This window comes from Kwoniella dejecticola, chromosome 7 (assembly GCF_000512565.2).
Source record: "Kwoniella dejecticola CBS 10117 chromosome 7, complete sequence".
NCBI classification, from domain to species: Eukaryota; Fungi; Basidiomycota; class Tremellomycetes; order Tremellales; family Cryptococcaceae; genus Kwoniella; species Kwoniella dejecticola.
The window spans coordinates 60,208-73,227 of record NC_089307.1 but is presented as its reverse complement, the minus strand read 5'-3'; the positions used below and the strand labels follow the sequence as shown (position 1 = coordinate 73,227).

The 13,020-nt window shown below is 48.8% G+C and overlaps 5 protein-coding genes across 5 annotated transcripts; 2 read left to right on the top strand and 3 right to left on the bottom strand.

The window, feature by feature from the left end:
• Positions 1-391: 391 nt before the first annotated feature.
• On the top strand, positions 392-2,756 carry I303_105671 (uncharacterized protein; the record flags this gene model as incomplete). Its single annotated transcript, XM_018408985.1, has 8 exons — positions 392-464; positions 534-623; positions 697-756; positions 825-1,156; positions 1,244-1,484; positions 1,551-1,765; positions 1,830-2,325; positions 2,416-2,756. 8 exons carry the CDS (start codon positions 392-394, stop codon positions 2,754-2,756), a joined length of 1,848 nt encoding a protein of 615 aa, XP_018261257.1.
• A 266-nt stretch (positions 2,757-3,022) lies between these two features.
• On the top strand, positions 3,023-6,870 carry I303_105670 (uncharacterized protein; the record flags this gene model as incomplete). Its single annotated transcript, XM_065969217.1, has 13 exons — positions 3,023-3,274; positions 3,341-3,397; positions 3,467-3,574; positions 3,633-3,920; positions 3,975-4,077; positions 4,137-4,204; positions 4,260-4,523; positions 4,584-5,000; positions 5,058-5,471; positions 5,530-5,652; positions 5,722-5,919; positions 5,980-6,716; positions 6,771-6,870. 13 exons carry the CDS (start codon positions 3,023-3,025, stop codon positions 6,868-6,870), a joined length of 3,129 nt encoding a protein of 1,042 aa, XP_065825289.1.
• A 209-nt stretch (positions 6,871-7,079) lies between these two features.
• I303_105669 (uncharacterized protein) lies at positions 7,080-8,180 on the bottom strand (the record flags this gene model as incomplete). Its single annotated transcript, XM_065969216.1, has 3 exons — positions 7,080-7,501; positions 7,549-7,747; positions 7,806-8,180. The coding sequence occupies 3 exons, from the start codon at positions 8,178-8,180 to the stop codon at positions 7,080-7,082; spliced, it is 996 nt and encodes a 331-aa protein (XP_065825288.1).
• Positions 8,181-8,677: 497 nt separating this feature from the next.
• On the bottom strand, positions 8,678-10,488 carry I303_105668 (uncharacterized protein; the record flags this gene model as incomplete). The annotated part of the gene is made up of 8 exons (XM_065969215.1): positions 8,678-8,997; positions 9,110-9,168; positions 9,238-9,341; positions 9,438-9,581; positions 9,712-9,847; positions 9,986-10,064; positions 10,150-10,205; positions 10,346-10,488. 8 exons carry the CDS (start codon positions 10,486-10,488, stop codon positions 8,678-8,680), a joined length of 1,041 nt encoding a protein of 346 aa, XP_065825287.1.
• A 368-nt stretch (positions 10,489-10,856) lies between these two features.
• Positions 10,857-12,451, bottom strand: I303_105667 (uncharacterized protein; the record flags this gene model as incomplete). Its single annotated transcript, XM_065969214.1, has 6 exons — positions 10,857-11,251; positions 11,361-11,466; positions 11,548-11,730; positions 11,797-11,931; positions 12,011-12,132; positions 12,223-12,451. The coding sequence occupies 6 exons, from the start codon at positions 12,449-12,451 to the stop codon at positions 10,857-10,859; spliced, it is 1,170 nt and encodes a 389-aa protein (XP_065825286.1).
• Between the last annotated feature and the right edge of the window lie 569 nt (positions 12,452-13,020).

Sequence of the window (13,020 nt, the reverse complement as noted above, 5' to 3'; positions counted from 1 at the left end):
TGGCCCCACGGAGAAGTTAGATCACATGAGATCACATGAGAAGATCCACCTCAATCATCTACGGAGTGTTCAGCTAGTACCATGCTTTTAACCTATACCAGCAATGGCAGCGTAAAAGAGGAATGGATTTGATCGCGGGGCGAACTCGCTCTTCGGCTATGAGCGATGATCAGATGACTTTTCCGATATCAAGCGGACTCGGTCAAATGGGTTTCCCGATACGACTACAAATGGATCATCAGTCGGGAAAGTCGTGGTAAGTGAGTGAGCGGGACATGGAGTGTTGTGAAGCATATATAAGTGTCTGTGTACGTGATCATTTGACTTGATGATGAGTCTCAAACTTCGCTTTGTCTCAAGCAATTTTTTTATTAGGTCATCACACTGCATCATGCAAGTCGAAAGCGTCAATCAAGGTTCCAACTGGGCCAAAGTCAAGATCATTACGCCTTCGCCTATTCTCGGTAAGCTACCCCGTCTACAACCTCTCAGTGACTCAGCTTTGGCATTTCGCTGATACATTTTGTGCATAGGTTATGGATATCCCGAGGAAGACTTGTGGCGCGGCGTGGAAGAACATGGAGCGGACGCGATCATTGTTGACGCCGGAAGTACTGATGGAGGTGAGCATACCAATACGATCCCACTCATCTTTCACCTTTCATGACTGTTGATGCTAACACCATCTGGTTCTAGGACCCGATGATCTGGCACTCAACCATACAGTGGTATCCAAGGAGATGTACGAGCGAGATCGTAAGTCCAAACTCCATGCGAATGTCTACAGTGTGGCGGAGTCTGACTTTAGACCGATGAATGCACAGTCGCTCCAATGATCGACGCAGTTTACAAACGAGGACTCAAGCTCCTGATCTCATCCGCCGGTGGAGCAGGACCCAAAGCCCATGTAGACTTCCTGAAGGAGATCATCACCAACATAATCAATCAGAAAGGGTACACCCTCAAAGTTGCTGCCATCTACACTGACGTGTCGAAGGAGACAGTCTTGAGCAAATTGAAAGAAGGGAAAGTGCACCCTTGTGGCGAGATCCCCGATCTCAAAGCCGAAGATGTGGAGAAGACGGATGCTATTGTCGCTCAGGTTGGGCATGAGCCTTTCCTCAAAGCTCTCAGGGAGGAACCTGATATCATCATTGTTAGTCTCCTTTGTCGCACCTCGCGGTCTCAAATCACTTCCACATCACATCGAGTAGTGCTGACCGAAATTGATTCGATTTGTTAGGGCGGAAGGGCTTACGATCCAGCACCATTCATCGCGTACTGTCTACATCGATTAGGCAAGGTGTCTCACGCGACAGCTTGGCATATGGGTAAAATCATGGAGTGCGGCGGTATTTGTGCGATTCCCAAGGGAAAGGTGATCCTGGCCACGGTGACTCCTGATAACTTCGAGTTGCTTCCTATGGATCCAAACACGAGGTGTACTGAGTTATCTGTCGCTGCTCATACCTTGTACGAGAAGAGTGAGTCCGCACGACAAATCTTGGTGTGTGCTGATTGAGATGGACGGCTGACGTGTGTTGAACCAGCTCGACCGGATAAGCTCGCCGGACCAGGAGGTATCTTGGATATTACCAATGCCAAGTATCAACAGATGTCCGCCAGAGGTGTAAGAGTATCCGGCGCAGTGATCGAGCGGAAGCCTACTGCATTCAAGCTTGAAGGAGCTCGACAAGTCGGCTACAAAACCGTATTCTTGGGTGGTATAAGGGATCCAATCCTGATCAAATGCATTGACGAATTCGTGAGTACGCTTTTGGGAAGTCCTGTCTTCGTTCACGTGCTGAGCATTCGTGTCTTTCTTGCAGACCCAAAAGACATGGGATATGACCGCTCGAATGTTCCCCGTTCTCAAGACCGATCCTGCGGTCCATCAACTACAATGGAAATTCTACGGTCGAAACGCAGTCATGGCGCATCTCGAACCCTGCTCTTTCGATAATGTCCACGAGATTGGTCTGTACGGAGAAGTACTCGCTCCGACCCAGAGACTAGCCAATGCAATTGCCAATTGCGCTCGAGTCGGTGTGCTGCACGGAGCATATCCAGGTCAAGTCGCTACCGCCGGGAACTTTGCTAGTCCGGGTACGCCATTGGAACTTTCCGCAGGACCTGCATGTGAATTCACGATATATCACTTGATGGATATCGATGATCCGGAAGACTTCCCCGTCGATCACTTCACAGTTGGTACAGGATCCGATAGCCGACCAACCAGACCCACCGAAAGCCACGATACCGGTCGAGAACAGACTAAGGAGTTGATACCTCTCAATCCGGAGCCAGCAATCAATACTTTCCTCTGTGAGTCGAGTTTAGTGGTACTTCTTCTCAACATGCATGATACGTCGCGCGAAGAAGAGTCGATGAATAATGCTGACTATGGTGTTTCAGATGGCGGAAAACCATTCTTCTTACCTGACTTAGCAAGAGTAGTCCGATCCAAGAATTCGGGGCCATACGAAATCACTTTCGACGTGATGTTCGCCACGGAGGCAGACTACGAGTTCGTCCAGAAGCAAGATAAGCTGAATAAGGACTTCGTGAAGAAATCATGGAAGGTGGAGAACGATGATGATATTCTGGCATTGATGTGGTTCAAGCCTGCCCTAGCGTGGAAATGTACGATCAAGCGAAGTTGGGATCAAGGTAGTTTCGGGGAAAGAGACACGTTCGGTACAGCTCAACATGCTCCGTTGATGATGTTGCAGCTTGGTCAAGGATTACCTAATTAGATTTCAATTCTTCCCTCAGATGTGCTTGCTATGTATGGACTGTGTTTTGTCATACTCTGTTACGCAAATGGAGCATTCAGAAATCTCCTTTTCGCCCACATGCATGCATGCAGTCATGCGCCACGTGACAGTCGCGTCTACGCACGGTGCGTGTATTTATTTGGTTCCGTCAGGTAAACAAATGGATGCATCAACCGTGACTGACTTGTTGAATCACTGTATCGTCTTCTGCTTCTCCTCCTTATTTGCATAAACAAAGTCCCAAGATGGCACCCACAGCACCAACGGCTTCCTCATCCTCGAGGTCGAAGCCTCTGCCGAAGAGATCAGAATTCGCACCTACTCCTCAGCCCGCTGCTGGCAGGGTAACAAGGTTACGAGCGGCAAAGGAGTCTACCGCAAGCCCAGCAGTCGGTTTGCCCAAGTTGACTGGTCAGCCCAGAACACCTGGACTGCTCGCGAAAGGTAAAGAGGGCTTCAGGAAGGTATCAGGAAAGATAGGACAAAAGGAGAAAGAGGTCAGCTTGCACACCGCTACAAATTCGAGTGACCCGGACTGAGCTGACGAGATGTCGACGGATTAGGCTCAACCGAAGAAATCGGTCGCAATCGATGGTAGCGATCACTCTGAGAGTCTGCAGGTGAGTGTTTCATCACGTCATGCATCGTACCCGGCCCGACCAGCTCCGAACCCTGAAACCCTTTCGCAGGCATATCTTCGTATACGACCTTCGCCAGCAGACTCCGAGGGACACACCTCTTCTCGCCCATACTTGGAGATTCAGTCAGAAACGGACGTGTTGATGAGAGCACCTTCGGTGAGCAGACTCGGGAATATTACGTTGTGGGCCACTGGCTGAGACGCGTGCATTCAAGGACTCATCTCGACATCATATACCCAAACCACCACACATCTACTCTTTCGACAAAGTCTTCCCGCCGACGACCCCTCAATCCTCGTTCTTCACCACTACGACGTTGCCACTCGTGGAAAGACTCTTAAAAGGTGAAAATGGACTACTGTTCGCTTACGGCGTTTCGAATAGCGGGAAGAGCTATACCATACAGGGCGGATCTACACAATCATCGGCGGACAGAGGAGCTTTACCTAGATCAATCGATGTGGTCTTCAATTCGATAGAAGGTATGGAGAGCAAGGCCAACGTCAGTCGTCTGAGCTCGCTGTGCACGGACCGATAGCTGACCATGTAGACTCAGCTCAAACCCCAAGGCTTAGCCGATGTAGTACTGTGCGACGAGCGAGACGAACCTATCACACTGAATGATCCGCTGGCAGCCAGCGAACCGAGGATTGAAGATAGTGAGTTGGCTCGTCTATCATTAAGCCGTGCGTGCGGCTGACATGCGACTTCTTATAAGACGTCAAGGTGGATAGGAACTTCTCTTATGCTGTGTTTGTGTCTTACGCGGAAGTGTACAACGAGAAAGTAAGCTAGAAGGGAACATACAACTTCGCAGCTCCAGCTTAATTCTTCAGTGCAGATATTCGATCTCCTTGACGCGGTACTTCCCTCTTCTCCATCGACGCCCGGTCTGCAAAGAGGCCGTCCTACCAATACTGGCCTTCCGCGTGGATCTAATGCTTATGGTTTCTCTGGCGCGCTCAATTCTTCTTTCAACTTGGCAGCTTTGGCTAACGGAGGAGGGGGAATCTTGAAAAGACACGCTTTGGCTTTGAAAAATGATCCGGAAGGGAACGGGAAGTATATTGCTGGATTGAAGGATGTACGAGTTCGAACTAGAGAGGTAAGCTACATCTGGCCAAGGCCACTGGGTATGAGCTGACTAGTGGGATCAATCTGGAAGGAAGCACTGGCAGTCTTTCGATCGGGTCAATCTGCCAGGCAGGTCTTTGGTACTATCGCCAATAGAGAGTCATCCAGGTCGCACGGCATCTTCACAATCAAGGTGGTCAGGATACATAATGGAGCTCCTGAGGATCCCGACTCGGCTCAGGTGTCGAGATTAGCTATTGTTGATTTGGCTGGATCCGAGCGAACAAGGAACACACAGACCACAGGCGATAGGTTGAAGGAAGCAGGAAACATCAATAAATCACTGATGGTGCTGGGACAATGTCTGGAAGTTCTTAGAGCCAATCAGCAGAAGCTTTCGACCAATACTGGTGTACCCAACGCGAAGAGGAAATTAGCCGTTGTTCCATTCAGACATTCGAAATTAACTGAGATATTCCAGAACTTCTTCGTTGGCGACGGTAAAGCTGTAAGCCGAAATCGTCTTTAATGTGACTTGCGCCAGTCTTGCTGATCACTTCAGTAGGTCATCATAGTCAATGTGAACCCATACGATACTGGTTTCGATGAGAATTCGCACGTGATGCGTTTCTCAGCTATTGCCAGAGAGATACAGACCACGGCGTCCAACAAGGTCGGCTTCCCATTACTCAAGCGCCAGATCTCCACACAATTCTCCGCATTCAAGAACGCCGTGACTGGGCATCATGCCCAAACTCCAATGAAAATAAAGGTCACTATCCCTGTCTTGCCTAAACCTGAGCAACCGAATGACAATGGGAAGAAGCTGGCTATGGACAGGGAAAGCCAAGGCTTCGTCATGGTCGAAGAGGAGCTGGAGGTTGTCGAAGAAAGTGAAGAGGATCAGAGCGATGAGGAGGATGGGAAAGATGCGTTGGTTGAATACCTCTTCGATCAGCTGAAGGAAATGAAAACACGGGTAAGCTATGCCGAGCGACGATAAGCTTCGCTTTCCTGACTTCTCCATTCCTGCATAGCTTTACGAGTCTGAAATGAGGAATGCCGCTATCGAGGTCGAAGTCAGAGAAGAAGTCGCCAAAGAGATGCAGGAGTCCTTGCAGAAAATGCATGAGGATTTCGGTCGGCAGCTCAGCGAACAGGTGAGCTTGCTTATCGGTTCCATACATGTGCAACGAATCAAAATAGCTCGCTGACATCCTTTCGAGCAGGTCGCCGCTAACGAGCTCAAGACAGACAGGAAGATCGATATTGTCACAAGGACTATGACACCCGCTGTCAATCGAATAGCCCAATTCCACCCACACTCAGCATCTTCATTTGGGATCGGCGAAGAGAGCCAAGAAGCATCATTTGTCTCTACGGGTGATGGAGACGAAAGCTTCGAATCTGCCATCGATGCTTCTCTGGTAATCATTTTCGCATTGAATTTTTTGAGAGACCTGAGCTGAAGCAAATTGGTCAAGCAGATGACTTCAGGAGATGATTCGGTCATGACTCAAGAATCTGATCCCTTCGTTGTGCGATCACCTGGTCTGCCTCAGATCACCTTGACAAGAGATTCCTTCACTCCTGTGGGACAGGCATCGTTTGCGGATGCTATTGCGAATGAATCGACAGCCGATACCAGCGTGGAAGCTGACGTCTCCATGGCGGAGCAGCAAGACATCGATGAAGCGGATGAAACTACCAAGGAAGAGATCGAGCTTGAATCCGAAGTGGAAGATGATGATGCAGACGCTATAAAGCCGATTGCCATCGTGGCCAGCTCAGACGAAGAGAGTCTGCTGGAAACGGATGATGATGAAGATGAAGATGAAGAGGAGGAAGTCGCAGAGGATGAAGACAGTGAGGAAGAAGAGGAAGATGCGGATGAAGAAGAGGTCGATTCAGATGAGTCCGCCTTTACGCTTTCCGATGCTGAAGTGGAGGAAGGAGAAAGCGAAGACGAGGTAGAATCGCCTGTTCGCAGAGCATCTAGCAGAAGAAGAACGACTGGATCACCTAAGAAGCCAGCGAGATCTTTGTCGCCGGTGAAGAAACCCAAAGACACTCCAGCCAAAACCACAGGAACACCTAAATCGACGAAGAAAGTGAACCCTGTAAAGCCTCCCCTTACGCCTGAACCATTGAGAGAAAGAATCAGTCAGTTGCAATTATCTGATGAAGATGATGTGCCTATCAAGACGACCACGAAGAAGAAGAGGTGAGTTGGCCGTCGAACCGACCGGGGCAAAGGCTAATCATGTTGTAAATGCAGGACTCTGGGGAAGAAGGTTGCAACGGAGGATGAGATGAACCAGGCTGATACTGCTAGAGTCAGTCTTGCCGGGGCGGAGGTGAGGAGAATGATCAGGTAGACGGTCTGTCACTTGATTAGGGTAAGGCGGAGTCTTTACACCGGACGTTTCTCACGACAACTACGCATTATTAAGGGTAGAGGACTGTTTGATCGCATGTCAGACAACATTTGGACAATAGTTTCTTAAAGATTGGTTGCTTGTGTAAAGCTTGAATTCATGTATATACCACCATATGACCCATGCTCGTGACATTTGTACTCACCTTGTCATGGTTTCTTGGCGGTGACAATAAGCGCTACACTGATAATCTTCACCCTTCCATCGCCCTGATCACGTCTAAGAAGCTCCTCGATCTTTTCAAACATCGTCCATCCTAGTTCACCTTGCCGCTCCCCCCATTGAGAGGTAATGATCTTAACAACAGGCCACATCTTCCTAGCCATTTCTTTGGGACTATCAGCATATTGCTGGAACTCGAAGGGAGTCACTTTTATTTCCTTCATATTATGTTCAATGAGGATTTTGCGGATGTACTCTGGCTGCGTCCATGGACCTTCGGGAGGTGGAGACGGAGTGAGTGGATAGGAGGGAAGCAGGGCTATGGCGTGTTGAAGGAGATGCAATGGGCCGGCGTAAGCCCATGTGCTGAATGATAGAGTTCCTCTGGGTTTCAATACTCGGATGGATTCTATTGATTAGGCAGACATGGGACGTCAGAAGGAGACCAGATCATACCATCACGGGACGGGAGAGGAGAGGAGACAAGACAAGACGAGACAAGACAAGACGAGAGGAGAGGAGAGGAGAGGAGAGGAGAGGAGAGAGAGAGAGGAGAGAGAGAGAGGAGAGGAGAGAGAGGAGAGGGAGAGAGGAGAGAGAGGAGAGAGAGGAGAGGAGAGGCAAGGGAGAGAATCGTATCATTAGGTCTGTCGATCTGGGATCGATCGCATAAGCACCGAAGAGACTACTGGCACCGTTGTGATATGACTCACATTCGCATCGAGCTTCTCGACATTCACAATATCCCAACCTTTCTCTACTTTCTGCTTGCTCCTCAAATTATCAAGGAACGTCTCATCGATATCTCCAGCGGTAATCCTTATCCCCCTGGTGGGTTCTACCTGACCTTGCGATCGAAGCTTGATGAGTTCCTGCGTGACTTGACCCAACCCTGACCCTAGATCCAACACCTCTATCCCATCGTTTGCACCGAGATTCGGACCACCTTTCGCGATCGAAGGCAAGCCAGATTGAAGGCTCAATTGCTCAGCTGCAGGGGAGGTGATGTTATACGTGCCTTCGTACATCTCCAGGGGGGTAGCGGATAGCCATTGTGCTTGATTGAATTTACTCGTAGATGTGCTCATTGTTGCTGTTGCCTGTGGCGTCCTCTTTGACCAAGATCGAGTTGCAGTCTACAAGTGATCAGTCACGCGGTGAATTGAACCGGGGTGAGTTGGGCCAATAGAGATTCTTGGAAAAAGCAATTATTTATGCTGTTGATGGTACCATGGTGGGCTGCTTCAGGAGATGCTTACGCGTGTTCCTATGACTGTCTATATATAGATATAGATACAATGCTTGATAACAAGAGATATGGCGAAAGTGACAGCCTACGCGTCGATCACCCTGACGTCAATTTCAGCGGCGCCGGTGATCCGGAGAACTTCCAAGGCATCCCGAACCATTCGGCAAATGACAATCTGCAGGCTCATAAATCCAAGACGCATCTCTCATGAATTGAGCAAAGTGCATGATCCGCCTTGACTCTTGTTTACTGGAAATTACTCATTCGCTGGACCCTTTCTCTCTCCACCCTGACTTCCGATCTTCCTTCTACTTCTGCCTCTGTTTCCGATATACCTCACTTCTCGCCCTTCATTTCATTGCCCGGTCCGGCATACCAATGATTCTGGGTCGTCATCAACACATGAGGAGGTACCATCTCTGTCGGGACATTGGCCAATTCCTTCACGTCCCCTTCGCCCTGTTCATAGAGGTACGACATACCTCCCGTCATCTGGGTCGGTTTAGGCGCAGACTCGTTCTTGTTCATCGAGAGTCTATCGATATATCGCCAGACAGAGTCCATATCTGGTGGAGGAGCCAACATCGCTTGGATCTCCGTTGAGATTGTGTGGTAGATTAGATAACATAGACACGCAATTGCGATTTTCCGATTGACTATAAACCGTTCATGAGGACCCGGCATCAGCACAGTGAACATGTAGACATGATTTCCACATCAAGGCATTCGTGTGGTGTCACAGCCCAGCACGGCTATTGGTTGACTCACCAAAAGACATGATGATGATGCAGCATAAGATCTGGATCGATCGAATGCGCTTCTTCCACCTAAGACCGTCGCAAGCATGTCAATCGAAATCACCTTGTGTGCCTCATGAAGCGAGACGGCTGACTCACATATTCTCCTGCGCCTCTCGCTTCATACTGGCTTCCACCCTCTTCATCATGACCTTTTCGTCCGGAGCAGGTGGCTGAGGCAATTTCGGTCGATTGAAGTGGCCCTAACACATCAAATTGTTGTGACGCGCGGAATCCAGTTATCAGTATACCATTCAAAGCTAGGGCGCACAGTGAGCACAGTTTGAAATCAGACTTACAACATGAGGAGCATTCCCACCCTCCCACCATAATTCATCTTTGACCGCAGCTTCAGGCCGGGTCTTACCTAGGGGAAAAGGGAATAATTTGGGGGCGGCCGCTTTGGTAGTCAAGAACGCTGAAGGGTGAGACCGAGTATGTGCCTTTGAGAAACCAATTCATCAGTCAATCAAAATCAACAATCAGCCGGGAATGTGTCTTCCTCTCTTTCTCTCTCCTTGTGGACCAGGTACGCTGGCTCAGATCTGTCAGTCTCATAAAGAGGAGACTCACCCATAAATCCTGCCTTGCTTTCTTACTAGCGGTCAATTTCTTGAATCGTTCATCTTGAGGGTCTGGGGGTTTAGGTAATTTGCTCAGAGCTTGATTATATCCATAGTAAATGATGGACGTCTTAGTAACGTAGCACCTACAACCCACACAGGATCAGCTCAAACCCAGCAAGGAACGGTCATCTCATAGAAATGATGACCTCGTCTGTAGTGCCTAGTGCCCCACTGCCTTTTCCCTGACCCTCCCACATGATGTGCAGAGACGGACGACTCACACCACTGCTATAGTTGTGACGGTGCTGAACAGCCGGTAGAAAGGTATCATCTCGAACGGCAATGGTACAGCTGACATGGCTGTTGTGCACCCCTCAGTCAGCCTCCTGCGCTCTACCTACCAAATTCTCAGACCAAATCACCAATAAACACAACTTATACTCACCCAAGCTCAGAGCCACCATAACAGCTATACTTTGCGCGACCGGACCGAACTGTAGTCTGAAGCACAAGGGATTTGGGTAAGCCCAGAAGAAACAGATAGAGTAGACGTATTCGTTGTTAACGCTCAGACGCTCAGAAGAGACTTCTGCAGATCTAGGATCTGACCCGGTCAACGTAGAAAGATGATTGAGACTCACTCAGGATGAGGTTGTGGTTTCTCCAATTCCTTCTTCAATTTTTCCACTTTCTCTTGGTACACTCCTACACTGGACGATCTCCTCTCTTTAGCCGCTGCTAGAGCCTTCTCAGCTTTCTTCAGTTCATCTTTTAGAGTACTCATTTGGGCGTTTCGCTTGGACAAGCTGTTTTCGGTATTTCTCGCTTTTGGCTGAAATCAGTCTGGATCATCGGAAGACAGAATTCCAAAAGAGCAGCACATAGGTCAGTCGGATGGTAGGGCGAGTAGGATTGTATGCTGCGTGAGCAACAATACTGAGGGTGTCGTCTCCTTAGCTAAGTTAGCTGACTCAAAGGATTCCCAGACACTGTATCAGTATGAAACCGTCAAAGGATGACTCGCCTACGATATGAGATGGATCGTCTGTCATCGATTTACATACAAGACTCTGCCTCTTCTGCTTCTTATCTGTCGCCTCCGGATTGCGAGAATGACCAGCAATTTTTCGGTTCACACACCCTTTACCCGTGTTACCTCCTCAGCGGACTCATCCCACTCCCTGCTTCTCCCCACTGTCCACCTCCCGCACCAAAGCTTCCTCCGTACCCTCCCTGTGGCGGGGCAGGTGCACCATACCCATCCATTCCACTAAAGTCAGGCTCGACCACACCTACATCCCCGTTCTCACCTCCGTCTTCTTCGTCTTCATCTACACCAGTCTCTTTCTGCACAGCCAAGATCACCCCTGCTAAGTTCTCTATCAACAAGTCCAATCCTTGTTCCACTACTGATCTGACGGGTATCGAGTTTACCGATTCGGCGGTGTAGTAAAACGTAGAGGGGACTGCTTTGTAGTCGAATGGCTCAGAGGGGTCGGGAGGGGTCTCGAATATTGCATTTGACGACAGAGGCCATTCCGCCCGTTCTAAGGAAAGAAAAAATGGATCAGCTCAAACAGATCTCATATGAGAACAAATTTTTGAGACGGCTGGAGGCAAGTATGTGCGTCTGAAAGCAGGATATTCGATGCTCACCATCAGTCTCGAACCAATGCGTTGTATGCCTCAGCTTGTTATGCGGGTCATACTCAAAAGCAACAGTAGAAAGGGGCGACCATTTAGCGTGATGTTTCGCAATCCCCTATTTATAATATCAGCATTTCCTCTGCGCTGTGACAGGGAGTGCATTCCAAGTATTTGGGCAGACAAGGGTGATACGCACTTTGTAAGCCTTGCAAACTAGATCAATCTCTTGTCCCTGCCCCATCTTAGCCAACAATATGGGCGGTACACCCGGTTGACCTTTTCCTACGGGAACACCTAATTCTGGATCTCGATTGTTCATTATCTGTCGATCATCATCTGTAAGATCTTGAGGAGGGCCATACGGATTTTGAGCTGCAGGCTATAACATGTTTTCTATCAGTATCTTTAATCTCATGTGATTTTTCGTGTTCGTCAATCCACTTACTCCTCCCGGACTAGGACTAATCTCCAGCATATCACTAGTCACTCTCATGAATTTCTCTCCATCTGCTCCTCTGAAGGTCACTTTCAGTTTGAGAGTGACCATACAGTAATAACAACCTTCATCACATTCGCAGTCCTATCGAGTACCAGCACACGGACATTTCGTTCAAATCAGCTATGCCTTATCTTGGTCGTACAATGTGAAGCTGACTTACCCTTGTATACCTTAATCCTTTCGCTACTCCGCGACTTATAAGCGGCACAAGCCCCAATCTATGCGCTAACATCTCATCCGGGATCGGCGTCGTATTTTGCAAGAACAGGACTTGGTCAATTGCTATATGAACGGGACAACGACTTGGTCAGAAATGCTATCCAATTTCAATTTCGATATGTTTTTCAGGCAGACAATTTCGTTGTCACGCACCAATAGTAGGCACATCAGCCAGCATGACCCTCCTCAGACTATTCGCGTATGCCAGCTCTACTCCACTCAGATGGAAGTTGGTCTCTTGGTTGTTCAGATTGCGAACTAGTAATCTAGGTTGATTGGTCTGTCCTAGCGGAACATCTATTCCACCTGGAACTCCTCCTGCTTGGGCAGCTCCAGCAGCAGGCGCCGAGGAAGTCGACGGTCCGTTGTAGTAGCCGTTCATCGTGCTCTCTCCTGGCTCCTGGCGCTGTTCCCAGTGGGTGATTCAGTCGTATGCGTGATATCTATAGATGATGAGATGAGCGAACGAGTGGATATGTCATTGTCGAAAACATTGAGCTCTTTAGTAGGCAATAGAAAGGATAACGTGTGGCTGATACCAGAGCCCACTTACACAACCAGTTATCAGGCACATCATCATTAGATATGCTTTGCAGCATCCCAGAGCATCAGATCTGACCGCATCTCATCACGATCGTTCCGCAATGTAGCAAAGCTTCCATGCTAATCATTAGACCAATTCAGCCTAGCCAGCGACCAGACCCTCAGACTGCATCTCCATTTTCGGGGGCAAATGGAAGGTAAGAGATATATAAAGGAACATGACCCTAAAGGAGTGTTCGTTGACCTGTCTTTTGATCATGTCACTTTATTCTGCTTTGTTCTGGAGCGACTGACCATATTGAGGGTATAGGACAGCATTCGTACTCTTTGCATGTTTTGTTTGTCTACCCATCTGACAACCTGATCAATGGCTAAATCGGCCTTCACAGGCGGCCTCGACTTTTTCGC